The 27504-nt window shown below is 43.1% G+C and overlaps 1 protein-coding gene across 7 annotated transcripts in view; it reads left to right on the top strand.

Annotated features, from left to right (window-relative positions):
* Window positions 1-27504, top strand: part of WIPF3 (WAS/WASL interacting protein family member 3) — an 85980-nt gene that overhangs the window by 12873 nt on the left and 45603 nt on the right. For all 7 annotated transcript variants that reach the window (XR_009735942.1, XM_061414240.1, XM_061414241.1 and 4 more), the window contains exon 2: window positions 11091-11240. Coding sequence is in view for 6 of the 7 variants with exons in the window: in XM_061414240.1 (XP_061270224.1) it covers window positions 11148-11240 (93 nt within the window). In the remaining variant the exon portion in view is untranslated. The remainder of the gene's footprint in view (window positions 1-11090; window positions 11241-27504) is intronic.

Below are 27504 nucleotides of genomic sequence, written 5' to 3'. Positions count from 1 at the left end.
CATCATGTTGCTCCCCAGTATTTCAGAGGAAGAATAAAGAAGCTTCACAAACAGGTGAGATAACTGCCTAAAACCAGACGAGCAAGTGAACATTTTTTCCTACATTTTACCAGATTGTGCGTGACTTTTTTTCTGGTTTTCACCCAAATTTGTATGTCCTAAGGTTTTAGAAATTCACCTGCAGACTCGTAGAAGGAAGAAGGCTAAATCAAATCTGGGTTTATGCCTGATGTTGTGCGTTCCTGGTGGTCATGGATGGTCAGTGAGTTTTAAGTAATGGTGGTTGACCTGTAGTCATTTTGATGTTGTCTTTGTAAATAATGAATGCTGAAGAACGATGGGTCCAGATACCTGTCTGTAAGATCTAGGAGTGCATTATTTGGGGAAAGGAGAAAGAAAGCCACTTCCTGTCTTTTCAGACCTGTGCCCCCTCCCAGTTATGGTGCTGTCTTGTTTCTTCCCATTTAATGAATGACTAGTTACAAATGGAACCAACTCGCAAATGATTCGTGCCTAATGGGCAATCATGTTTCAGAACTGTTCCTCATTGTATAATAACCACGTATTAACAGAAGAATTAAACCTTAGGGTTTATGGATTAGATTGAGGAGAATTATTTTACTGTATTCTTGATTGTCTTCTGAGCCCACCTGGTCAGTGACTTTGACGTTAGTGACTGGCTGTAGGAGTGGGTACAGCTTTCCTGGAGGTCTGCATGCAGGACCTGGCCAGCAAAGCCCACGGCTCGAAATACTATTCTTTGTGGACCCAGCTTACTTACACCAAATGGTCAAGACACATTTATGTTTTTCTTTATTTGTTTATTCATTTGTATTTACCTTTTAGATGTAGAGGGGTCTCCTAAGATAATGCAAAACATTACAAAAAATACTTCTCCACAATTGTCCCAATAAATAAAGCAATCCAAAACTTTCTTTTTTAAATTAGTTTTTGCAGTGGGTAGTAATGCCCAAAATGTGTGCATATATGTGCTCAGTCATGTCTGAGTCTTTTGCAACCTGATGTCCATGGAATTTTCCAGACAGGAATACCGGTGTGAGTTGCTATGCCCTCCTCCAGGGGATCTTTCTGACCCAGGAATCAACCCTGTGTCTCCTATGTCTCTTGCATTGGCAGGTGGATTCTTTACCATTGCGCCACCTGGGAAGCAATGCCCAAGATACATACTTCAAAAAGTATAAAAATGTAAAAACAATATACAGTATAAATTGAGTCTTTCTCACAGCTAGTCTCATAAAATTCATTCAGTTAATTGTTTTATGCCTTGTCACTGTTTTTATCTGTTCACAGCAGTGTATTTTCTTATGCTTTTCATCTATCATCTATCCTTTGTCCTGTTCCTTTCCCACTTTTTCTTTCTAGTTTTTTTGTGTAGATCTTGTGCTGGTTCTCTTTATTGGTTCCTTGTTTTAGTATTCATCTTAGAATAAATTGTATGCTTTTTGTGTTTGTGTTAGTCACTCAGTCATGTCCAACTCTTTAAGACCCTGTGGACTATAACCTGCCAGACCCCTCTGTCCGTGGAACTCTCCAGGCAAGAATACTAGAGTGGGTTGCTATTCCCTTCGCCAGGGGATCTTCCCAGCCCAGGGACTGAACCCGGGTCTCCTGTATTGTGGCAGATTCTTTACCATCTGAGTCACCAGGGAAGTCTAGACCAACTATTTGCAAGATAATTATTCGAGGAGAAGACCAGGGCAGGTTCTAGACCAGGGAGAGTCAGAGAAGCGCTCCTTATGACAGAGAGTGAGGGCAGGGAGAGAGGAGAAGGAGAGAGAGAGGCTTTAGACTGCTCATGATTTCCTCTCTCCCTCGCCCTCGCCCATTTCTAGTGGTGCGCCTGCTGGAATGGCTTGCCTTTGCCTCCTTCCATGTTCCCGGTGTGTCTAGGGTCCAAGGTCATCCCTGTGCTGTCCTACACACACTTTTCCATTGTTCTAAACAAGTGTCGGTGGGACTTCCTCACCAACTTGCTCATAGGAGCCAGTGCTTCTTATTTTGGAGAATGACACTGTGAGGCCCGCAGCCACAGGCCCGCCCTCTACATTGTAGGCTACACCACCTTACCTGTACCCTGCATTTGGTTGTCCTGGGCATCAGGAAGCTCTGTCTCATTTACTGAAATTCAAGGTGACAGAAATCTAGTTTTTCTCCCTCAAAATCAAGATTATATTTCTGAGATTCCCCCTTCCTTCCTATTTTGAAACAGTTTCCCAGAAAAGGCAGGAACAGAGATATTTTCATTCTGCCATCTGAAAACCAGAAGACCTCCTTGAACTCAGTGTTGTTTTGAAAAGTGTTGTTTTGAAAAGTGTTTGCTAATTTAAAAGACTAAAGTCTTATCTATGCTGCCCTGTAGGCCAAGTGTCTCCTTTGCCGAGAAGCCACCATATCATTAATTTAAAAATTACATTTGAAAGAATGTTGCTTTTTAGAGAGGACTATAGCCTATTTTTTATTTGTTTAATGCTTATCTCAAAGTACTTATTTGGTCCTTACACTTATGCAAATCAGAGAAGAAGGAACATGCTTTACATTTTTATAGATGGAGAAATAGATAACCATTAAAACCAGAACTAGAGACCTGTTCTCCCTACTATTCTTCTCTGATGACAGCATTTCTAACATGCCAGGTGAAGCTTTTCCAGTGAGCACTGTAAGCTTTGAGCATCCCACATCCAGAAGATATTTTATTCCCATACCATAATAAGGCCTGAGCTTCCCTTGCGGCTCAGCTGGTAAAGAATCCACCCACAATGCAGGAGACCTGGGTTCGATTCCTGCAGGGTTGGGAAGATCCCCTGGAGAAGGGAAAGGCTACCCACTCCAGTAACAGTTGGACAGAAATTTCTCCTGCCCTTTTCTTCCCTTCCTATTTTAGTTGGAAATATTTTTCTTAAAGTGTCAAGATAATTATTTCATCTGTAGACACAAAAAATGTACTGCTGCCAAGCCATGTCTCCATGTTTTGCTTGAGTAGTTGGCATGACCCTGGATATGTATGTTTTCTATTTCCTTCCCATAGCAACACCAAAGCAATGGTATTCAGCATTACCTTTGGCCTTGGCAATACCAAGATACCTAAGACACAGTTCCTATCTTTGAACCTTCAAGGAGCCCATGGCCCAGTGAAGGGAGACACATTGACATGTGAAAGGAAATTGCCAGCGTCTCTAGTGCCATGATAAAATTGCGAACAAAGTACTATTGGGGCAGTTAGCTCTGGCAAAGGGAGAAGAAAATCTGTGCAGAGAAGTTAGCACCTGAGTGTGTTTTAGAGGATTGGTGGGAATTTTCCAGGTGGTGAAGGCCATCACATCCAGCCTGCATAGCATGGACAAACACACAGAGATATAAAGAAAAGATATGTAACAAAGTGTCACAAATGTAGCCGGGGTAAAGGGTAGGATTTGTAGAACTGATTGGAGGATGAGATGGAGAACTTGACTCCATAGCCAAGAGCCTTTCTTTAGGAAAGGCGTCTATGTGAATAAGGGAGTGATGCCGTGTAGTCTGAGAGGTGAGACTTCCAGTCAGTGTATCAGGCTTGGCTGTCAGTAAAGTGTGCTCACTGCCGTGGGATAGAATGTGGCTGGTGACAGAGCTGATGATGCCTCCTGGCTGCAGGTTGTTTGAGGTTCTAGCAGAACTTCAAGCTGGACAGGGAACTAGAGGCACCAGAACTTGAACCAGGCATCCTGATCTGGCCCAAGCTGAAGCAGTTATTCCTACTGTGAAAATACTTTAACTCATCTGAAGTCTCAGAAGTAAAACTGGATCAGAAAGAATGTGTCTTGTAGACTTGTTCCCTGTGGCCCCTCTAGTCAGTACATTCTTTCCTCAGTGATTCTCAGAACAGCATTTTAAGAGTATTCACAGTCCCAGGGGAAAAGTGACCACCTCAGCCTTAGAAAGTAAAAAACATCCTCCTTATGGAATCTCTTGTTGGTTGTTGTTGTTCCGTCGCTAAGTCATGTCTGACTTTTTGCCACCCGGTGGACTGCAGCAAGCTGGGTTCTTCCGTCCTTCACTATCTTGGAATTTGCTCAAATTCTCGTCCGTTGAGTTGGTGATGCTATCTAGACATCTCATCCTCTGCCGCCCCCTTCTCCTTTTGCCTTCAGTCTTTCCCAGCATAAAGGTCTTTTCCAGTGATGATATAATAAATTAGAGAGGTGGTAATTTATTTTATAAAATGACTTGTTATTTTATAACATCGATTATGGATTTCCACTAAATAATAAAGTCCTTTTGTATCCTTAAAGCATAGCTCGATTTTTCCAAAATTAGAGATGCCATTTTTCAGAAGCATAGCTGTTACATAAAATGAGGCTTGCTTATAAATGTGTGATTAATATCATGTATTTTTAATTAGCCTCATTCTTCTTTTAGCTAATTCAAGGCAGCAAAAAAAAAGAAAACATGAAATCAATATTTTCTCCTGTCACTGTTGGGAACCACACAGACAATGATTTTTGCGGCATTTAGTGATAATTTAAATGCCTGAGTCAATGATAAATATTACCAATATTTTTATTTATATCCTTTACCCTGATACTGTTCAGTTATTATAATGAATTCAGTGATTTGGGAACAAATTTGTGATTCAGTAAGAGTCTTTTAAAAGGAAACCAATTTCTGAGCTCGTTGTAAGTATGACTTCGTAGCTTTCATATTAGGTTGTGGTTAAAGTTTATCTTGGTTTTACAACACTCATGGACAATATGCATTCACCCTTTAAGCATTGCATGTGTGTGCCTGCTAAGTCACTTCAGTCATGTCTGACTCTTTGTGACCCTATGGTCTGTAGCCCACCAGGCTCCTCCGTCCATGGGATTCTCCAGGCAATACTGGAATGGGTTGTCATGCCCTCCTCCAGGGGATCTTCCCAACCCAGGGATCAAACCAGAGTCTCTTACGTCTCCTGCATTGGCAGGCAGGTTCTTCTACCACTAGTGCCGCCTGGGAAGCATTTCAGCAGATAATTAGCTGTCATATCCAGTCGGACCTGAACAGATTCAGCTTCAGGAGCTGTTGTTGGCCCGTGTGGATCTCAGGTGTGGGAAGCTCTTCATATCACCTGAGTGAAAGGTGAATGGCGCTCAGCTCCGTTTCTCTTTCCTTTGTGTGTCAATTCCAGTCCTAAGTACAGTGCCATTTTCATGGATCCAGCCTGCTGAAATGAACTGGGTCTACAGAAGAAAGAGCCTTCTCAGTAGAGGACACAACTTCCATCTATGTGGGGCAGGGCGTTTCAACATCCTGGTTGTTAAAGAACAGGGCTATTCAGACGTCAGTGAGCACAAAATCTCTTGTTGGCAAGAGACTCGAAAATTCCAATTCAGTAGGTCTGAGGTGGAGACCATGCATTCTTACAACATTCTAGAGCTACCCAGACCAGCAGTTTAGGCCCCACCTGGGAATTTGCTAGAAATGCAGAATTTCAGGCCCCACCCTAGACCTACTGAATCAGAATCTACATTTTAACAGGACTCCTTGGGCAATTTATCCTCCATTACAGTTGGGAAAACACTGCTCCAGACCACTGTTCCCCAAAGGACCAAGGTTAGGTATCACTAAGGAAGCCTGAAATGAGTTTAGATGGTACAAAGGTGAACATTTTATTTTAATAATCATTAAGTTGATTTTTATTATCACCATCCATTGATGGCAAGTGATATTGACTTCCATTTATGGTAATAATTTAACTGAAAGTTAGTTCAGGTGGTGTGTGGATGTGGTTAAAAACTATGAAAGTCATAGGTTTACAAGTGATGTAAGTTAACATGATGCTTAAGAGCATGGACTCTGGAGCCTGACACCTCAGATTTGAAGGCAGCTCTTCCAGTAATTCACTCTGTTACTTTAAGCAGGTTTCTTAACCTCTCTGGGCCTGTTTCCTCATCTGAAAGATAGCAGTAATAGTAGTATCGATCTGATTAGGATACTGTGGGGCTTAAATGGGTTTATATATGAAAAGTGCTAAGGATAGGGCCTGGCACATAGCAAGGGCTGTGTCAGGACTAACTTATCTTACTATAATCTAGAACAGCAATGTTCAAGAATTTATTTTATCCTACACTTTTTATTTCCCCCTGCCCTATCCCCTGCTTCCTTTCCTACTCAGATCAACATGCCCCACTATCCCCAAAAGGCTAAATATTCTAGGAATTTTGTACTATTGAGGGTGAGAGCACCAACTTCCGCTTGCCCAATAGGGGGGCAGTCTTCACTGAGCAAGGTGGAGGGTGGGGCATGAGAGCTTACAGGTGGGAAGGCCCAGGAGAGGAGGACTCTGCCCAGAGAATTCGCTCTGAAACAATGAGGAAGTGACAACAGAAAGTGACCACTTGTAAATCATTTTCACCATTACCTGGAGAGATTTTTTTTAAGTTCTTTATTATTTTACTTATAGCTTTGGCAGTTTTACCACATATTTTTAGAGAACCTCTTTGTGTGTGCCTTATATGCTCATGTACTCTAGGGTTGTGATTTCCTGGCCACGAAGCACCTTTGATAAATAAATGACTGATTGATAGAGTGTCAGGACCCTGCTGAAACCTTGATGTGAGAAATGAATGGCCTCACAGGATTCTCCCACCTGCATTAGTTCAGAGGTGAGAAATCTCTCTTCTCTTTTCCCGACTTCATAACCAAAGAAACAAGGGATTCAGTTGGACAGTGTCAAAACATAAAAAGTTATGAGTGGCCAGAGAACTTTATTTTCAGATTCCTATTCAAATATATTTTTAGAACCAGCAAAAGACACTTTTGTCAAATAGTAGCAGTAATCCTTGCTTATATGTTAAAAAATAGGCACATTTTCTATTTATGAACAGCTGTGTTCTGACAAACTATTCTTGGAGAGAAATGTGATTATGACAAGAGCAACTGGTGTGTAAAATTGTCAACCATGAGTTATTTCTCTCTGAAATAATATTTATAATATAATTATATATATATATTTATATAATATATTTAAATATATTATATATAATATACATATATATTATAAATAAATATATTTAAATATATAAAATATATTTATAAGTATAATATAATAATATTTATTTATATGTAATAACATACATAGTTAACTTTTTAATATAAAAACATAGGCAAGCTCAGTCCATCTCTCTCTCTGAATGAGAACAGACAGATTGATCAAGTAGGGAATGAAGGGGAGAGGGGAGGAAGGGAAGACAAGAAAGTTCATCACCTGTACTAAGTAAGCATCAATTCTTCTGCCCCAGCCCCACCCCTCACCGGCTCCCTGTAAAGCAGTTGGCTTCTGGCATCTTATGGGTCCTTGGATGACCTGCAGACATGTTCTGTTGACCCACTGGTTTTCAAAAATGCTTTCATTTGGTTTTACTTCAAAATTGGGATTCACATGAAAATCTGGATATGGGGACTTTGGGGGGGAAAATGGGAAGATCTGGTCAATACTGGACTTGCATAACCACTGCATATCAATCAGGCAGAGTTGAGGGAGCGCTCCTGCTTCAGGCCCAGGTCTTCTCTCCTGTTGGCCCGGCTTCTCCACACCTTACCTTCCACTGTTTCCTCACCTCTGAGTCCATGGTCACAGTGGTCGGTTCTCTGCCTGCAAGCGGTGCTAGGAACAGGAATTCGTGGCTTCTGGCTAAGGGAGGCAGGACTCACAATAGAAGAAATTCCTCAGGCTTAGGAAAAGTGTTCAAAAGATGGTGGATGGCCACACGCCAGATGTCCCACCTCGACCCAAGGAAGGAGACACTTGCAGAATAGTGTCTTGAAGCCCCTCTGTGGTTCCAGCCTTTTCTTATTCTCTTCCAAACATGTAAAGTCTCCCAGCTGCTTGCATTCTTCTACTTCTGTTATCTCTGCTGATGTGCTACTTCTTCAACAGGAACCGATTCTTACACCATCTTTCTACTTGTTGAAAAATGCAATAGTTTCTACTAAGTGTTTATTAATTGTCCCCCTTCCTTTGGGTTTGAATTGATGATGACATTCCTTAGCACTCCACACCTCTCTTGGGGCATTTATTCTCCTCCACCTTTTATTATAGTTATTTGTGGCAGTGAAGGAGGGGGTGTGGTAAGATAAAGGCAGCTTCAGTTAAGTGTCTGCTTTCTGTCAGGACCTGTATAATGTTTTTCTGTGTTAATTGTGATAACAAACTAAGAATTAAGCATGGTAACTATTTTACAAATAAAGTGAGACAGGTGAACTATGGGGTTGGCCAAAAAGTCCATTTGGGTTTTTCATAACATCCTATGGGAAAAACCAAATGAACATTTTGGCCAAGTCAGTAACTTGACTGAAGCCACACAACTGGGAAAAAGCAGTGGCAGAAGTAGAACCCAGGACTGATTGTCAGACCAGCACTGTCCCCCACAGCCAGAGTCTCATGTATTAACAGTGCTATTCATTTGCCACCCTCTCCTCTAATGGTGTTTGACTATCTTACCTACATCTTGATGCTGTTTTTCAGGATTATTTCATGAGTTGGGAGAAAAATATGAAAGCCTTCGAGAATCTGGCTTTTTTTATCCTAATCACTTTTAATACACTACAGAGCAGAATGACATTTTTTAATGTATTGGGAGAGCACAAAGCATCAAAGAGCTCATGGGTACAGCCTGTGACTTCCTGGAGCTCTGCATTCTTAACTGTCAGATTTTAACAAATTATTCTCTAGGTAATTGCTTAATGATTATATCTGTCAAGAAAAAGCCTTCAGCACCATCAAGTGCTAAATGTAAAAATATGCTTTCATGTTAGAGCTTGAAAAATCATTCCTTTGATTTCAGCGGGACAGAAGCCCAGTGACACCTGGTCACTCTCAGATTTGTAAGGATAAACCTAGATGGAAAGTAAAGAATGCTAAGTTTAGGGGGGGAACACTTGGAAGAGTTATACTTTCCTGTAGAAGGTCCTTTTCACCCGAGGGTCTCGGAAATACTTCAAGATCTTTGCAAGATGGAAGCAGAGAAGTAATATGATCTGAAATATACGAAGTTAATAAATGCAGTTTTGAATCAGAAAGGACAGGGCTTTTATGAAGCTCTGATACTCTTTCTGAAACTTAGTAGAAACTACATTACCTCTCTGAGACAAAATTTGGTTCTTTATGGAAATGTCAATGTCTACCACAGAATCGTTGAAAGGATTAAATAAAACAGCATACCTAAGTACCTAACACAGTCCTGAGTACATATAGGGGATTCAAAAAGTTACACCAAAAAAGGGTCAGTCCTCATTATTCATGGATTCCACAGTTCGGTAAGCTTGTCCTTCCTGCTTCATTATACCCAGGTTCCCAGCTGAAGTTGAACAAGGCAGCACTCTGCCTTCTGGTTACAACTTTCACCCTGTAAACAAGTGTCCTGTTCACATTCTACTTATCACCATGTTTTTCAAAATGTTGTGCTTACTGTTGGTGATTTCGTTTCAGTGGCCGCCCCCCGCCAAGTGTAGTGAAATGATGCTTAGTGCCCCTGAATGCAGGAAGGCTATGACGGGCCTTATGGAGAAAAACATCAAGAGCGTTCCAGGTGGTGGTAGTGAAAAATAATCTGCCTGCCAGTACAGGACACACATGGGCATGAGTTTGATCCCTGGATTGGGAAGATCCCCTGGAGGAGGAAATGGCAACCCACTCCAGTATTTTTGCCTGGGAAATTCCATGGGCAGAGGAGGCTGACAGGCTACAGTCCATGGCTGCAAAGAGTCAGACATGACTGAGCAACTGAACACGCACAAACACACACACACACACACACACACACACACACACACGCACACACACACACACACAGGCAGGAGTTACAAAACAGTCTGTATGAAATAAGGTATCTTTAGTGAGAAACACAAATATATAAAACTAAGTTATATGTTGTCAGCTGATAAGCTGACAAAAGTCTTGTGACCAGAGGCTCTCATAAGCCTAATCCTGTATCTTTTCTAGGAATGGTGGTTCAGGTATTTGCTAACTCAGTCTTCATGGCAACTATACCATGAATAATGAAAATCAGCTCTAAACTTATGGTTATGGGAGGGGGGTAAGGGAGGAGGGGTAAATAGGAAGGTTGGGATTGATGTATACACACTACTATTAATATATATAGAATAGATAACTGATAAGGATCATGTTGCAAACAGTAAAGGCTGTTGGTAAATGAAAAATAAAAGCTAGAATACTATAAATGAATTGGGATTTTACATTGAAGAAACAGAGGCACAGGCCTTGTTCTAGTCTTCCAGTCACTAGGACAGAAAAACAAAATTACCTTTGCTTACGTCTGAGGTTTATTTCTGTTTCTAGATTTTAAAACATTTACATACATGTGCATGCAAACACATTCTACAGAGCAATGCCATATTTATCTGGAGATCAGACATCCTACAATATTAACTCTTTGAAACATAACCATATTTGCAGAATCATACCCCCAAAGCCCTCCATGCAGCAAATACCAGATATAAAGCCTTTGGGGAGAAGTGTCAGGCTCCCACCCAGATGATTGTATAGAACCAAAAACAGAAGAACAGCAAGAAAAGTAAGAATGACAACGGAGAAGGAAGCAGGAAAATAGCTAATGCCCATGTAAGCCTGGCTGGAGGCTGGCACCCTGAGTAACCATTGAGCCTGCAACATTTAGAAAAGGTTGAATTTCATTCCATTTACTCTGCTTAGGAAAATGGGAGTATGTGCAGAATATTTTTAAATTGCATGCAAAATGATAGATGTTTAATGCTTAAAGAGGTAGAATCTGTTACTTGAAATTGTTGTTATGGAATGAAGTGTTGCTATTTATGTATTAACATGTTCTATTATATTGAGACATAAATAGCTAAATTTTTATCAGTTTTGTTACCTAATTCTCTCTAAAATCTGGCTATTTCTTTCAGTCTCCAGCAGTAGACACAATGCCTGCCTCACAGTGGGTATTCTGTATTTATTGAAAGAAGAATGAATGAATAGCAAGTGAATCAAACTACCCATAAAATCCATATGTCTGTGTGACGTGTGCATGAATAAAGGCATCCAAGTTTAAAACTCTCCCTTTTCTCCTTTCCAGAGCAGAGACCATTCTCTTGGGACCATTCATAAGCAAGAGACACCCACGCCGTGACATATGCCAGTGCCACCACCTCCGCCTCCTCCTCCTCTGCCTCCACCTCCCCCACCACTGGGGGCTCCTCCCCCACCCCCACCATCTGCACCGCCGGTAAGACCTGTTTGGGTTTTTTTCTGTCTGTTTTACTGGAATATGCTGGAACAGGTTTTAAATATTCAAAATCAGCCATCACCTGGCTCCTCTAGGGCAGGTAGCATCTTAGGGAGCTAGCTCTATGGTGCCAGGGTCTAACTCCAAACCAGTCTGGCCACGTATTTCCCTCCCAGTTCTTTGGCAGCCCCCACCCTCTACCCTAGCGTCCTCTACAGATGTCTACATGATTTTTAATTCATGCTGCTCAATATAGGCTTCCCAAGTCTCCCTAATCAACTCTTCCATCTCAGGGGAAACCTCAGTTGGGAGGCTGCAATGAGTCAAGGAGGCATGCTCACATCAAGTTCCAGGTTGATGTTATCTGGATGTTGATAACAGTAGCTTGGGCTTCAGCCGCCCAGTTCTGGGACCAAGTAAGAGGAGTGGCATATGCAATGCCACAGCAAAACGTGCTAAGTCATTTCAGTTGTGTCTAACTCTTTGCAACCCCATGGACTTTGCCCACCAGGCTCCTCTGTCCATGGGATTCTCCAGGCAAGGACACTGGAGTGGGTTGCCATGCCCTTCTCCAGAGGATCTTCCTGAACCAGGAATCGAACCCTTGTCTCTTATGTCTCCTGCATAGGTAGGCAGGTTCTTTACCACTAGTGCCACCAACATCTCTAAATGAAATCTCCCCAACTGCACAAGACTGAATTAGTCTGTTTCAGTGTGTGTTGCTGATACTCTCTCTTGGTTTAATAGTTTGCTTTGAGTTTAGAAGGAGAGGCACTGCTGCTGCTGCTGCTAAGTCGCTTCAGTCATGTCTGACTCTGTGCGACCCCATAGATGGCAGCCCACCAAGCTCCGCCATCCCTGGGATTCTCCAGGCAAGAACACTGGAGTGAGTTGCCATTTCCTTCTCCAATGCAGGAAAGTGAAAAGTGAAAGTGCAGTCGCTCAGTCGTGTCCGACTCTTCGCAACCCCATGGACTGCAGCCCACCAGGCTCCTCCATCCATGGGATTTTCCAGGCAAGGGTACTGGACTGGGGTGCCGTTGGCTTCTCCGAGGAGCGGCACAGAAAGTGGTTATTTTGCTTTAGAACAGGCTGTCTCGCCCTTGGCACCATGGACGCTGGGGCCAGGCCATTTTGCGGGGGGCTGTCCTGTGCGCTGCCGGCTGTTTAGCAGAATCCCTGGCCTCTACCTACTAGTCGCACCCCCAGTTATGACCATCGAAAATGTCCCTAAACGTTGCCAAATGTTCCCTTGAGGGCAAAATCTTCTCGCTTTCCTTGATTTTAGCAGAATGTTTGTGCTTAATGCTCATAGCAAGCCCTTCCTCAGAAGAAACCGCAGGGCACTTCTCATGCCCTCATCCTCCAACTCAGAGCCAGGTCTGGTACAAGAACCGCCGCTCCTGTTTTCAGTGGAAGATGAAAGATATGGATGCCATGGCGATAAGGTGTGCAGAGGCAGGGCTGCCCAGGGGTGATGTGAGCCAAGTCAGCAAAAGCCAGGAATAGAGCCTCGCCTGCCATTCTCTTCCCCCAACCCAGAGTGCACTCCTCCCCTCAGATCCACAGATGACGTGGCCATGGGAGTATAGGTTATGAAGGGAAGGCCTGAGTCCCTGCTGCACAGATACTGGCCATGGTGAGAACAAGGGTGTGCCTGAGGTCACAGGTCGCCCCATGCTGTTGGCATGGCACACTGACCATATCTGAAGCACAGGGGCATAGACCTGCCTGAAGCTTGGCCCTTGCCCTTGAAGACAGCGGAAAGAAAGCACATACATACTGTGAGTTGTATCTGAAAGCTCTCTGACCAATATATAGAAAGAGTAAGAATGAGTACTGAAGTTCCCCTGCTGAATTTGACACAAGGAAAGCATGGAATGGACAGTTTATAAGTGAAAGAAACATACATAAAACTATAATATGGGTCTTACACAGACCTGCTAGACCTGAAGAAGCACAATTTAAAGTAACTTCAAATACCACAATATACCCATAGACTTAGCTAGAGTAAATAAACTTACCGAAACCTATATTGTTGGGGATTTGGGAAAACAAGCCCCTTTAAACAGGGCTGCAAAGTGAAAGTGTTAGTCGCTCAGTTGCGTCCGACTCTTTGCAGCCCTATGGACTGTAGCCCTCCAGGCTTCACTGTCTGTGGGATTTCCCAGGCAAGAATACTGGACTGAGTTGCCATTTCCTTCTCCAGGGGATCTTCCCGACTCAGGGATCGAACCCATGTCTCCTGTGTCTTCTGCACTGTGGGCAGATTCTGTGCTAGTGACATACAAATACTTGGGACTCAGATGTTAAGTGAGTCTTTCTGGAGTGTTCTGACAAAAAAACAACAAACCTGAATGTGCCCCTTTTTCCCCTGGCAATCAAGTAGTTTTATTTTTGAGACTGACTCAGAATTTACCTAAAGGAACCAAAAAAGAATTTATACAGAGGATGTGCACAGCAAAGAGATTTATTCTAGTGAAAAATTAAATCATAAATGGTTTGTGAGAACTAAATGAACTACATTGTCAAGCTGTTAATTAAAAATTACATTATGCCATATTGTTAATTAAAAATTACATTTGTAACTGCTGATTATAGAAAGTAGATATGGAATGATGAATTAAAAGCAATGCATATGTTGTGCACCATGAAATCAGCTATATATGTAGTAAAGAGAAAAGATCAGAAGAGAATTTTGAATGCTGATAGTAAAATTTTTAATTTCATTAGGGAATTCTTTTTCTTTTAAGATGCTTAAATTGTCATAAACAAAATAATTCTACATTTGGATAATTTTTTGCACTCCCTCTCTCATTTCTCAGAGAAGGCAATGGCACCCCACTCCAGTACTCTTGCCTGGAAAATCCCATGGACGGAAGAGCCTAGTGGGCTGCAGTCCATGGGGTCGCTAAGAGTCGGACACGACTGAGCGACTTCACTTTCACTTTTCACTTTCATGCATTGGAGAAGGAAATGGCAACCCACTCCAGTGTTCTTGCCTGGAGAATCCCAGGGACGGGGAAGCCTGGTGGGCTGCCATCTATGGGGTCGCACAGAGTTGGACACGACTGAAGCGACTTAGCAGCTCTCATTTCTAAATTGTTTTTATTATGCCTCTTATGGAGGAACTAATCAATTTAGGAGGAAAGTAGCCAAGTAAACTTAAATATTTTTAAAACACATCTTTTTACAATCCGGGAAAAATATTTACCATGGGAAAAATATTAGGCAAAGAATTAACAGCGTTAGCATATAAAGAGCTCTTATGGATCAATATGGAAAGATGAGTAGAAAAATGAGCCCAGGATATGACCGGGTAGGATAAATACAAATGTTTCAACCTCACTACAATTGAATAGACACAAGTCAAAATAATAAGAAACCATTTCATGTATCAGTTTGGTGATGGCACTTTTTAAATGTTGCCTGAGTGTTAGGAATCAGGCACTTCTTACTTTTTTTTAGTGGTTTATTTATTTACTGCCTCCCTTCCCACTTATTCACCCCCATCACACACAGGCTGGAAGACTTGATTTAAGAAGCCTGTGACATGATGGATGGACTTTAGGTTCTTTTGGTTCTAATGCTTGTTTTCCAGGTAAGGCACAAAGGCACTTATATATCAGGCGCTTATTACTCTTAATAGGAGCAAAAATTGGTATAATTCCCTAAAACACAATATGTTAATATGGATCAAATCCCTTTAAAAAGTGGTTGGACTCGATGACCTAGTTTTCACTTCAACTAATTTCCTTTAAGTAACTTATCATAGTATACAGAAGTATTTATCTATAGCATATTAATGAAAGCATTACTTATGATAGCAGCCAAAAAAAGAAGAAGAAACAATCTAAATATTTAAAACCAGAAGGTTCAATAAAAAAAATGATTATGTAATCCACAAAACAGTATTCTAGGTAGCCATTGAAAATCATCAAATTTATTTTGTGACTTCCAATATAATGATTAACTCAGGCAATGATCATGCATAAAACCTAAAACCACATAGTGGCAGGTTTGGGGAAATGGAATAAATGGAGGATTCCAAGTATAACTCACTGATTACTTCGAATTACAAAGAGGAAAATGTACCTTTGATATGGATCAAACTTAGTATCACCTGTCATTATTACAAGCCTTTTGCTGTGATGCATAAAGAAATTCATAGCATCACCCTGCAGTAACCTGCCAAAAACGAGTATTCTTTGAGCAGGCATCTAGACATGTCCAGAATGTGGGACCTTCTACAATAGAGGCTGCCACCTAGAGCAGAGCCCACGGTCAAGTTTTAGTACAGCCCTCGAGCTAAGAATGGTGTTTGCATTTTCAAGTGGTTGGAAAAAAATCAAAAGAAAAATAATGTTTTGTGACACATGAAAAATAGATGAAATTCAAATTTCAGTCAATAAAATTTTATTGGACCACAGGCATGCTTATTCAGTTACACATTGTCTCTGGCTGTTTCTATGCTACAGTGATGGAGCACCAATTAAACAATTTGTTATTCCCCTTAAAAAGATTTCCCTTTTCCCTAGTTGACCTGTGTTTTTAAAATTATATTCAGTTATTATTATTATATTTTGAATTCCATCAATAAAAATTTTGTGGAAATGAGTGGAGTTTTTTGTTTTAATACTTACAGAATAGGCTTCCCAGGTGGCACAGTGGTAAAGAATCTGCCTGCCAAGCAGGAGATGCAGGAGACACAGGTTCAATCCCTGGGTTGGGAAGATCCCCTAGAGAAGGGAATAGCAACCCACTCCAGTATTCTTGCCTGGAGAATTCCCTGGACCGATAAGCCTGGGAGGCTACAGTCAATGGGGCTGCAGAGTCAGATACAAGTTAGCTACTAAGCAGGGTTAGGAAATGGAGTTAAACTCTTTGTAGGCAGTGTTCAGGACTTTGAAACATCTATGCTCATGGACCAGCGTGGCAGATTGTATTACATGTCATCTTTGCAAGGAGGAGGCATTTTGTGTGATATGTATGATCAGGCTTCACCTTAGCTCTGGAAGATCCAAGGATTAGACCAAGGCTAAACATTTAATTTTTTCTCTCCCAACCCCTCGTCTTTCCCCTTCACCTCTTCCCCTGGATGTGCATCTATTGGAAATGAGAAAAGGGCCGATGGGGCTTTCTGAAGTTCTGGGGCAGGCTCTAACTAAAAACTAGCCTTCATCATCTGTTTTCCCATCTTTTCTTGCCCTTACTTCCCTATCTTTCGAGCTCCATTCCTTTGTCTCATCCCATTGAAATCCAGTTGTTGTTGTTTAGTTGCTAAATCATGTCCGACTCTTTGCAAACCCACGGACTGCAGCATGCCAGGCTTCCTTGTCCTTCACTATCTTCTGGAGTTTGCTTAAACTCATGTGCATTGAGTCGTGATGCCATCCAACCATCTCATCCTCTGTTGTCCCCTTCTCCTCCTGCCCTCATTCTTTCCCAGCATCAGAACCTTTTCCAATGAGTCGACTCTTCGCATCAGGTGGCCCAAGTATTGAAGCTTCAGCTTCAGCATCAGTCCTTCCAATGAATATTCAGGGTTGATTTCCTTTACGATTGACTGGTTTGATCTCCTTGCTGTTCAAAGGACTCTCAGGAGTTTTCTCCAACACCACAATTCGAAAGCATCCATTCTTCGGTGCTCAGCCTTCTTTATGGTCCAGTTCTCACATCTGTGGGCTTCCCTTGTGGCTCAGCTGGTAACGAATCCGCCTGCAATGTGGGAGATCTGGGTTTGATCCCTGGGTAGGGAAGATCCCCTGGAGAAGGGAAAGGCTACCCACTCCAGTATTCTGGCCTGGAGAATTCCATGGACTGTATAGTCCATGGAGTCGCAAAGAGTTGGACAGAACTAAGCGACTTTCACTTCACTTTACTTCACTTCTCACATCCATACATGACAACTGGAAAAACCATAGCTTTGAGTAGACAGACCTTTGTTGGCAAAGTGATATATCTGCTTTTTAACATGCTGTCTAGGTTTATCATAGCTTTTCTTCCAAGGAGCAAGCATCTTTTAATTTCATGGCTGCAGTCACTGTCCGCAGTGATTCTGAAGCCCACGAAAATAAGATTTGTCACTGTTTCCACTTTTTCCCCATCTATTTGCCATGAAGTGATGGGACCAGATGCTAATCCAGTAACAATATCAAAATTGCCCACTTGGTACCTTGGTCTACTTACAATGGAATTATTATTGTGTTGGTTACAGGATGTTACTTTTTAAAAGATCTAAAGAAAATACAACGGATTTGATTTTTGAAATGCAGCAGGGTTTTTAGTGAGTTTTGTATTCAAATCTACTCTGTTCCTTTGGTAGTGTCCAAGAGGTAAGAATGAACTCCTTGAGGGGCCTGTGATTTCTCTTTTTTTTTTTTTTTGTCACAGTCGTATAACATTGTCTACAAGAGAGAAAGGGACTATACCTGTCTCTGACCAGCTGATAAATTCTTTGGCATGGGGTTGCCCAGGCAAAGCCTGCAGTGGGGTCATGGCCACAGCAGGTGTGTTTATTTTAAAAGAAACTCTGCAAATTTTTGCAGCATTATTTTCAATGTTGCTGTTCCAACTTAAACAGTCCAAGGAAGAAACAGTAATCCTAGGGGAGATCTGTGTCTTCTTATTTAAAATCAAAAGGGAAACTAGCTTGATAATCATTTATTTTCTATGAAAACTAAAATTCTAGAAAGATACCATGGTGCCAGGTACTCCTCTGCCTGCCTTCCATGCTGCTACTGCTACTGCTGCTAAGTTGCTTCAGTCGTGTCCGACTCTGTGCGACCCCATAGATGGCAGCCCACCAGGCTCCCCCGTCCCTGGGATTCTCCAGGCAAGAACACTGGAGTGGGTTTCCATTTCTTTCTCCAATGCAGGAAAGTGAAAAGTGAAAGTGAAGTCGCTCAGTAGTGTCCAACTCTTCTCGACCCCATGGACTGCAGCCTACCAGGCTCCTCTGTCCATGGGATTTTCCAGGCAAGAGTACTGGAGTGGAATGCCATTGCCTTCTCCTTGCCTTCCATGGGTAACATTTAATACACTGCTGGAGGGAAATTTTATACAATGAGAGGCATATTGTGGCCCCTCACTGTTTATCCCCTCGTTACTCTGTACCAGAGTCTATATTTGCATTCAGGAGATTCAGTGAGATAATTTTCCTCTGTGTAGTGCAAGGATTGCATGATTCATGGGTGCAGTAGACTTCCCAGTGTCAGAAAATACCAGCTGAGGCTAACATTGGGAGGTTTTCCTACCGTCTCTAGGATGCAGGAGCTCATGTAGTATAAAAAACATGTCAATCTCTGAAAGGAAACGTGGAAAATGGAGTGGTATCTGAAGCCTCAAGGGAGGCTCTTTTGGAATTTTGCTTGCTGTAGTTTAAGAAAAAGGCAGAGGTCGGGGGCCCTAGGTGGAAACAGGCTCAATAGAATTGTATACCCTGTATTCTGGAAAAGGTAATTTGCATGTTGACTGGTACATTTAAAATAATGAGAGGCTTAAAAATCTTAAATACTGTCACTCAGATTCTCCTGACACTCTGGCACTTTGATTAGTGTCACTAATGAGGGATTGAGGATGTTGGTTTACCCAGGGTGGACAGTCGCCACTGGGACTAGGAAAAGGCTTGTGCATGAGGCCAAACTATTAGGATGGTATTCAGTTAATATTCAGTCCCTGCTTAACAGTTTGCAAAAGTGCACGTTTGTCTTCAAGTTATTTTAAGGACATGATTCTCCGTTTCTCCTCTGTCTGTTTGCACCCTTAAGCAGTAACACAGCTTCAGTGAAAAACGGAGGCAGTCTGCAGCAGATTTACTTGGTCGGCAAAAGAGGTGTGGCAGGACCCGTCACTCATACTTCCAAAGGGCCATTCAGGACAGTATTTAAATATGTTTCTTTTTCACAACTGTCAGGTGGGAGGGGTGGCAAGAAAAAAAAGGAGAAGCCTGCAGTGGGGTTCTAGAGGCAGTGATTGTCCATGCAGAACGCCTTGGCGAGAAAAGCCTGCGAGGGCTCTTTAAAGGCCTTTATTAAATTTCACAGGTACCCAGGAGCCTCAGCCACTCTCACACAGCATCTGAGCCAGGATATATGGCAAGAAGCAGACATGCGCTGTTAGGTCAGAGGGCAGCCCTCGAAACCCTCTGCCATCTCAGTAGCAGCAATCACTAGCCTACAAACCGGAGCTTCATGTCACACCAGAATCTGCTGGCTCTTTGCCTTTGAAATCTTTTACAATTGCAGTGTAACTATTCCTAGAAAAACTGCTGGTGACTCACTCCCCCTACCCAGGGGTGTCTTTTCATATATGCATTGTTGAATGGAGGAGAGCCACCATGGTTTGGTGTACCTGAGCTCTTGGGGGCCATGTACCCCTTTCCCCAAACTGCTCTTTCCTTTCTTGCCATAAAAGGGAAAAAACGACCAATTCCAGGTTGTTGCTGGCAATCGGATATCCAGCCCTGACCTGGTTGAGAAAGCTGTAAGCCAGTGGCAAGGGGTGTTGGGACCCTCCCAGCAAATGGCCAAGCACTCACTTAACGTGGATTATCTAAGTTGGGGGGCTTCCTAGGTGGCACAGTGGTAAAGAATCTGCCTGCCAATGCTGGAGATGCAAGAGATGCGGGTTCGATCCCTGGGTGGGGGATCCCTTGGACAAGCAATTGGCAACCCACTCCAATGTTCTCACCTGGAGAATTCCATGGACAGAGGAGCCTGGTGGGCTACAGTCCATGGGGTTGCAAAGTGTTTGATACGACTGAGCACACACGTGCACACATGTTTAGAGCAATCCAGTGAGATGGGATGATAGCACCCTTTTACAGATGGGAAAACTGAGGCACCAAGAGACCTCCAAGGTGCCCAGTGTCATATAGCCAGTAAGGGGCAGAGGCTGGATTCTTCCCCAGGTCTCTGAATGCCTTGCTGCTCTGTGCTCTGCTGCTTCCAAATGTGTGTACAGGTGGAATAAGCAGCACTGATGACTATAGCATCCAACACTTATGTGGTGTTTACTGTATGCTTTGTGTTGTTCTAAGGTGCTTAGCACAGAATTGAGTTAATCCTCACAGTAACACTTTGAGGCAGGTACTGTTGTTATTCTCAGAGTTAACTAAGGCATGGAGGGGAAGTGACTTAGCCTGGATCACACAGCCAGTCACTGGCAGAGCCGTGGTTTGCACACCAGCAAAATGGTGCCAGGATCCCTGCTCTGGGCCATGAAGCCAGCTGCCTGTGATGTAGACCTTCTCAGGGGTGCCACCACCTCTTGAATCTAAGAGTCAGGAAGTCCATGGTCTCCCATTCTCACACCTAAGACAGAGCTCTCGCGTTTCTCCCTGTATGCTCAAGCCTTCTCCCTAAGATTGCTTTTATTTTTTTTCTTGCCTTTTGTTTTCTTTATGGTTCCATCATTTCCCCTCACTTGCTTATTGGTTTTTTCTCCTTTTAAATAGAAAAAGCATGTTGCAAGGTACCTTCTGAGTAAAACCCATGGTTTAAAAGCAGAGAATCAACTTTAAAGAGGCAGGTGTAATGCAAGGGAACTCAGTTTGGTCTTGTCATTAGTTCACAGCTAGGCTCTTTATGGGCTCAGGAAACTGGGGTCTCTGGGAATGCTGCTAGGCACACGGTGGACATACTGAGTTCAGTGACCCAAGACTGTCCTTAACCTTGACCAAGCTGTCATGCAAATTTGCTGAGCTTTTGCTGCACAGAATTACTCAGTGTCTGCTTCTAAAGAGTTTAAAGCCTGAATCCGGAGATGACTAGGCTTTTAGGGCTTCCTTGGTGACTCAGTGGTAAAGAATCTGCCTGCAGTGCAGGAGACATGGGTTCGATCCCTGGGTAGGGAAGATCCCCTGGAGACGGGAACGGCTACCCACTCCAGTATTCTTGCCTGGGAAATCCCATGGAGAGAGGAACCTGGTGGGCTACAGTCTAAGGTGTCTCAAAGAGTCGGACATGACTTAGCAACTAAACAACAATAACATGTCACAGAAGTACTGAAAGTACAGTGGATTATTCCCAGACCAAAACTTTGTCCCTTGCCTTGCTTCTTCACTGTGTATTTCCCGAATATGAGGTCCTTAACATCTCATCTTTAAAGAGCCCTGTGCCCTCTGCATCAGTCACCATTTTCCTAAGCTTACTTCTCTGAGCATCGGGCACTGGATGGGTCTTGCTAATGCTTTGGGTTCTCTCCTGAACAGAAGAATCAAGGGATGAATGGAGCCAGTGAGTGACTCTGAGACAGGGAGTCTGTGCCAAGGTCAGTTCAAGGCACATAGTAGGCACTCAATATCTAGCATAACTTCCTGAACTAGTGAGTTGCGTGAAGATATTGTAATTCACAAAGCAAACTCACTGTGAACTAACCAACCAATACTTGACATCTTCCACCTGTGTAAGCCTTCAAAGCCGGACGCATTCTATGCTGTGTCCTGTCAGAACACCATCAACACATTCACATGTTACCAAGAATATTTTGTAAAGCAAACTCAGTTAGATCAGAAGTAACACATTCAGGCAGAGAAGGCAATGGCAGCCCATTCCAGCACTCTTGCCTGGAAAATCCCATGGACGGAGGAGCCTGGTAGGCTGCAGTCCATGGGGTCGCTAAGAGTCGGATACAACTGAGCGATTTCACTTTCACTTTTCACTTTCATGCGTTGGAGAAGGAAATGGCAACCCACTCCAGTGTTCTTGTCTGGAGAATCCCAGGGACGGGGGAGCCTGGTGGGCTGCCGTCTATGGGGTTGCACAGAGGCGGACACGACTGAAGCGCCTTAGCAGCAGCAGCAGCAGCAACACATTCAGGGCTAGCACAAGTTAACACCTGGGTTTTATTTCTAAAGTCATAAAATGTCCTTTGGCACAATCCGCCCCATTCTAATTTGTTATTGTTTCTAAAAGAATAGACTTTGGACCTTGGCTTTACATAAAGACTTTTTAAAAAACCCAGGGAAAGCAACACAGTGTACCCAATCTTGGACATGGTAATAATAGATTCCTGTTTGAATAAGGTCTTTTCCCAGTGCAGGAGTGTGAATGTGTTTTCAAGCTGGTGAAAGCAGGACTCCACCTGTACCACAGACAGCATGTGAAACACAAAGGTGAAAAGCATGTCAGTTCCTGTGTCATCATCCGTTCAGCCTTCAGTGTGCCAGACGGTCAGTTTCAGTAGGGATCACGAGATGATGCAGCGTGGTGTGTTCCTTCGAGCACAAAAACAAAGGCATGTGGGCTGTAGAGTCCTACAGCTTGGAAACGGAATCTGTGCTTCGTCATTTATTAGCTCTGTGGTGTCTAGCAAATTATCAAGCAACTCAGAACCTCAGTTTCCTCATCTGCAAATGGGATAATAACTGCTACTTCCTAGGCATCAGCCCCTAGAGTGGAAGCTCCAGAAAGGGAGGGATTTTTGTCTGTTTTGCTCAGTGTATCGTCAACCCCTGAGCAATGCCTGCATGTAGTAGGCAGTCATCATGTACGTGTTGAATGTACAAATCTGGGGTTGTTGTGAGGTTCTAATGAGATAACAAGAGAAGCTGTTGTTTACCCAGTGCCTGCTTAGTAAACGACAGCTACTCTTATCTCAGGGACCAGGAAACAGCTGGGCAAGTGATCAAATCTGGGACAAAGTTGAGGGCAGAGGCTCCTGTGGTTAGTGCTACCGGAGGTCAGAGACCAGCGGTCAAGATCAAGGCTGGAAGCCTGAGCTTTTCAAAGTAAGGAGTCATGCCAGCAGTCTGAAAAAAGTCCCCAAATTGGAAGGCCAAGGTTACCGCTTCTAGGTTTCAGGGGTTCCAAGTCCACGGTGCCTGGTACCTACCCTTATAGCATGATCTGAAGAGCTAGCTGAGTGGTCTGCCTTCTCTCCTCTCATGGGCTCACACTGCATTGAGTGGCCTGAGTCCATAGGATACCAGTGTGAGGCACCTGGACTTACCCACAGATTAGAGCAGTGAGCCCTCGGCTATGGGTTCACAGTTCTGATCACGGCATTCGTGGTGATCAGGTGTGTGTGGAGACCCACGCGGTGGAGGGTGTGTCCTATAGGAGCCACTCCAGTGAAATAAATGGCAGCCTGATTCAAATATTTTAAACATTTAGAGGAGGCTCTGTTTTCTCAGCTGCTGTTTGGTTTGTCATTTTATTAGCAGCTTTCGTAGTAGCAGGCCAAGAGGCTGCCTAAGGGTAGGGCACACCTTTCCCTGGAAGGTTTAATGGTGATGTTTGTGCAGGAATTCTTGATGCCCTGGCTCTGAGCATCTATCTAAAGCAAACAAAGATGTTCTTTGGGCTTTGGGGCACCTCAGGGATGCTGAGATTCAAATGCTATGGCTTGGCCTCTCTCTTCATGGCCCAAACTTTCATTTAAAACTCTACTGAAATATTAATATGTCTCACTATGATTATATATTTTTTATTTTCCCTTTTATATCTTCTGATTTTTGCTTTATGTATCTTTGTTTTTTTATTGTTAAGGTGTCTAATGGTTTACAATGTCCATCTTCTTTGTGAATTGAGCCATTTATCATTAAAAATATTCATCTTTGTTTCACTTTTTAAAAATAAGTGAATTTAAAAAAACAACTCTGTTCTGGTTTATCTTCAGATCATATAAATCTTTCACCTTTATAAAACTCTACTGTTAGACCAGGAGAATTTGAACACTGGTAGGATATTGGTTGACATGAAGAAATTATAGTTAATTTTATTTAATGATATTGTTGCATTTTAAAGAGCATTTTTCTTTGAAATCATACAATGTTGGATATATGTTTTTTAAATTTATTTAGAAGGTATGTTTTTTTAACAAGCAGGGATTTGGAGGGGAAAAGCAGGTTAGGATAAAGATAGAACAAGACTGGCTCTGAGTTGATAACTTTTGAAGCTGGATGATGATACATGGGGACTCAGTCTATGACTCAGATTTTCTATATGCTAATGTTTGATAATCAAAAAAAATTTTTTAATGAACATCAGGAACCTCAAAATATGCAAAGTAGAGATGATTTAACAGAACCAAGGAGGGAATTATGTAGCATGCTTTCACTAATTCCAATGGATGCTTGAGACCAAATAGTACATGGTTTTTAACAAATATTTATTCGTTTATTTATTTGGCTGCATCGGGTCTTTGTTGCATCGTGTGGGATCTTTCACTGGGGCACGTGAACTCTAGTTGTGGCACCCCGCTGCTCCAGGGTGTGTGGGATCCTGGTTCCCTAACCAGTGATCGAACCTGCATCCCTTGCATTGCAAGGCAGATTCCCTACCACTGGCAAGTCCCAGCTGCTTAATTTTTAAAAAGTAAGATTTATGGAGGCATAGAATCTGCTTAAAATTACCTATGTTGCCTCCTTCCGCCATATAATCTGGTTCCTGGTTTTCTAGAGATTCCTGTTAAGGCTTTTAGCAGCACTACCAGCAGAGGTGTCACCTCTAATCATTGAGTTGATTTATGGGATTTTTTTCCTTCTGAGATTTAGAATTGCAACAGGTGACTTAAAGAAAAAAATTTTTTACTTATATTTTTGTATTTATTTTTAATTGGAGGGTAATTACAATATTGTTTGGTTTCTGCCACACATCATCATGAATCAGCCATAGCTATACATATGCCCCCTCCCTCCTGAACCTCCCTCCTGCATCTTACCCCAGCACGTAACTTTGAGTGTCAGGGAAGCTGTGAGGCTGGCAGCTACCACCTCCCTTGCTACTTTGTATTGAAGTAAGCCTTGAGATCTAACTCAAACACCAGATAACTCACGATGGTTTGTGAAACGATTGCGTGTAGTGTCCCCTGCCCAGGTGCAAGGACACCCAGTACTCAGCTGCTGTTTTCTCCTCAGACAAAGCACAGAGGACGTGGTGGGAATTACTGAAGCAAAACTTTTCCAGGTGGCAACTCTTCCCAACACCGAGGTCACCCAGATATGGAAAAATGTTCACCTTCAGCATTCTCTCCTCTCTAACGCAGTGGTTGTCTGCGCAAGGATTGCAGAGGATGGTGAGGGAAAACGACCTTTAAAACCCACTCTGAGGCAAAACCTTTGGCCTTGGAGACAGCTTGGAAAGTGTGTTATGGCTTAAAAAAAAAAAAAAAAAAAAAAAGCCCTTGTGGGTTCCTGAGTAGGTGACCAGCTATTCTCAAGAGATCAGATCCTAGGCACTTAGGGACTATTTTAAATCTCACGACTGTGAAATACAGATTCTCTTTTTAACCCTTTTGGCATTGCAGACTGTAAGATTTTCTGGCAGATATTATTGGTTTGACTGGAAGGGGGGAAAAGTACAATAATACTGGGACTCAGATCTAAAAAAGAAGGCACTGGCACCCCACTCCAGTACTCTTGCCTGGAAAACCCCATGGACTGAGGAGCCTGGTGGGCTGCAGTCCATGGGATCGCTGAGGTTTGGACACAACTGAGCGACTTCACTTTCACTTTTCACTTTCATGCATTGAAGAAGGAAATGGCAACCCACTCCAGTGTTCTTGCCTGGAGAATCCCAGGGACGGGGGAGCCTGGTGGGCTGCCGTCTATGGGGTCACACAGAGTCGGACACAACTGAAGTGACTTAGCAGCAGATCTAAAACACAGAGGAAGGCTCAGCACACAGGGCACAGCCCACTCCTGTAGCTCAGGGGCCCCTCCTGCGAACACGACTGAGGGCTGGTAAATGAGTTGTGCTTTTTGACCACTAATTCATAACTATCACTAAAAATGCTCAGCAAAAGTACATTGTTGTATCCAATAGTAAGGATTAAAAAAAAAAAAAAAAGAAGCCATTTGTTAAGGGAGAAAGACTCACTGGAAATGTGCTCTGTCTTTGCTCACTTCAAAGGCCATCATGGAGATCTGGACCCACCCCTGGGAGCACAGCACCCTCCTTCCCCACCTGGAGAATCACTGCAGACAGCTAGGGTGGAGTTGGGGAAAAGTGGAAAGTCACCAGCAATAATAGTGATGATCCCAGGTGGGGGTTAGAACACAGGCTCTAGGGAGAATACCAGGAACCACTGAGATCCCATATGAAAACTCGAAACACACAACAGCACACGCATCCTTCCTTTAGCTCTTAGGTGGAATGAATGGATATATGGCAGCTGTATTTGGATACACTGTTCTAGAACATGTCACTTTAAGGCCAGGAGAACCAAGACCAGCAAGGATCACCCAAGCACCCAGTTCCCTAACCCTCTGCTTTGACGTCCAGAGTACTAACCCTCGACCCACCCCCACCTGCTGTAACTTTTTGGGTGTTGTCGTCACCTTCTAGGTGACGGGTACCGTACCTTCTTGATTTCGGGAATCAGTGCATTTCACCAAACCTCTGGTTCTCTTTCCTGCCAAATGTAGTTGTGGTTTCTGCCTTAAGGTTGGGAGGACAAGCCTGGAAAAAAGACAGAATGCATTCAAAGTCACTTTTTGGCATGGACGATTTCCCAGTAGCAATTAAAATCGTGCATGTGTGCTCAGTCGCTTCAGTCATGACTCTTTGCGACCCTATTGACTATAGCCTACCAGACTCCTCTGTCCCTGGGATTCTTCAGGCAAGAATACTGGAGTGTGCCCTTAGGGGATCTTCCCAACTCAAGGATCGAACCCACATCTGCATCTCCTGCCACTGCCCTTGAATTCTTTACCGCTGAGCCACTAGAGAAGCCCACTTAAAATAGTGAAAGTCAAAGTTGCTCAGTCCTGTCTGACTCTTTGAGGCCCCATGGAGTTCTCTAGGCCAGAACACTGGAGTGGGTAGCCTTTCCCTTCTCCAGGGGATCTTCCCATCCCAGGGATCGAACCCAGGTCTCCCGAATTGCAGGCAGATTCTTTACCAGCTGAGCCACAAGGGAATTAAAATAGTGCTTGTGTATTATCATTCAAAACAGTGATCCTGCTGCAAACAGGTTGACAGTTGAATGAAGACATTCCTATAGAGTCACTCTTTCCACACACTGTGAGAAAGAGAAGATCATGGTCTAATTTGAGGTTTCCCTAAAAGCAGACTCGGAGACAAAGGTTTGGTTCTCAAGTAGTTTATTTAGAAGGTGATTCCTGGAAACTCTGGTAAGGGAGTTAGGAAGTGAGACAGTGGAAGAAAGAAAGCTGTGGAGAGTGTGTGGGAAATCAGGCTGCCTCCTGGCAAGAAAACATGCCAGCCTTGCCCTGCTTATTCCCTCGTGGAATAAGCAGTGCCTGTGTGGTGCCTGGGCTTGGGCACTGCTTCAGAAATTCACATTCAGTGAATGAGAG

The sequence above is a fragment of the Bos javanicus genome, chromosome 4 (genome assembly GCF_032452875.1).
Source record: "Bos javanicus breed banteng chromosome 4, ARS-OSU_banteng_1.0, whole genome shotgun sequence".
Taxonomy (NCBI): Eukaryota; Metazoa; Chordata; class Mammalia; order Artiodactyla; family Bovidae; genus Bos; species Bos javanicus.
This window is presented reverse-complemented; position numbering and strand designations above follow the sequence as displayed.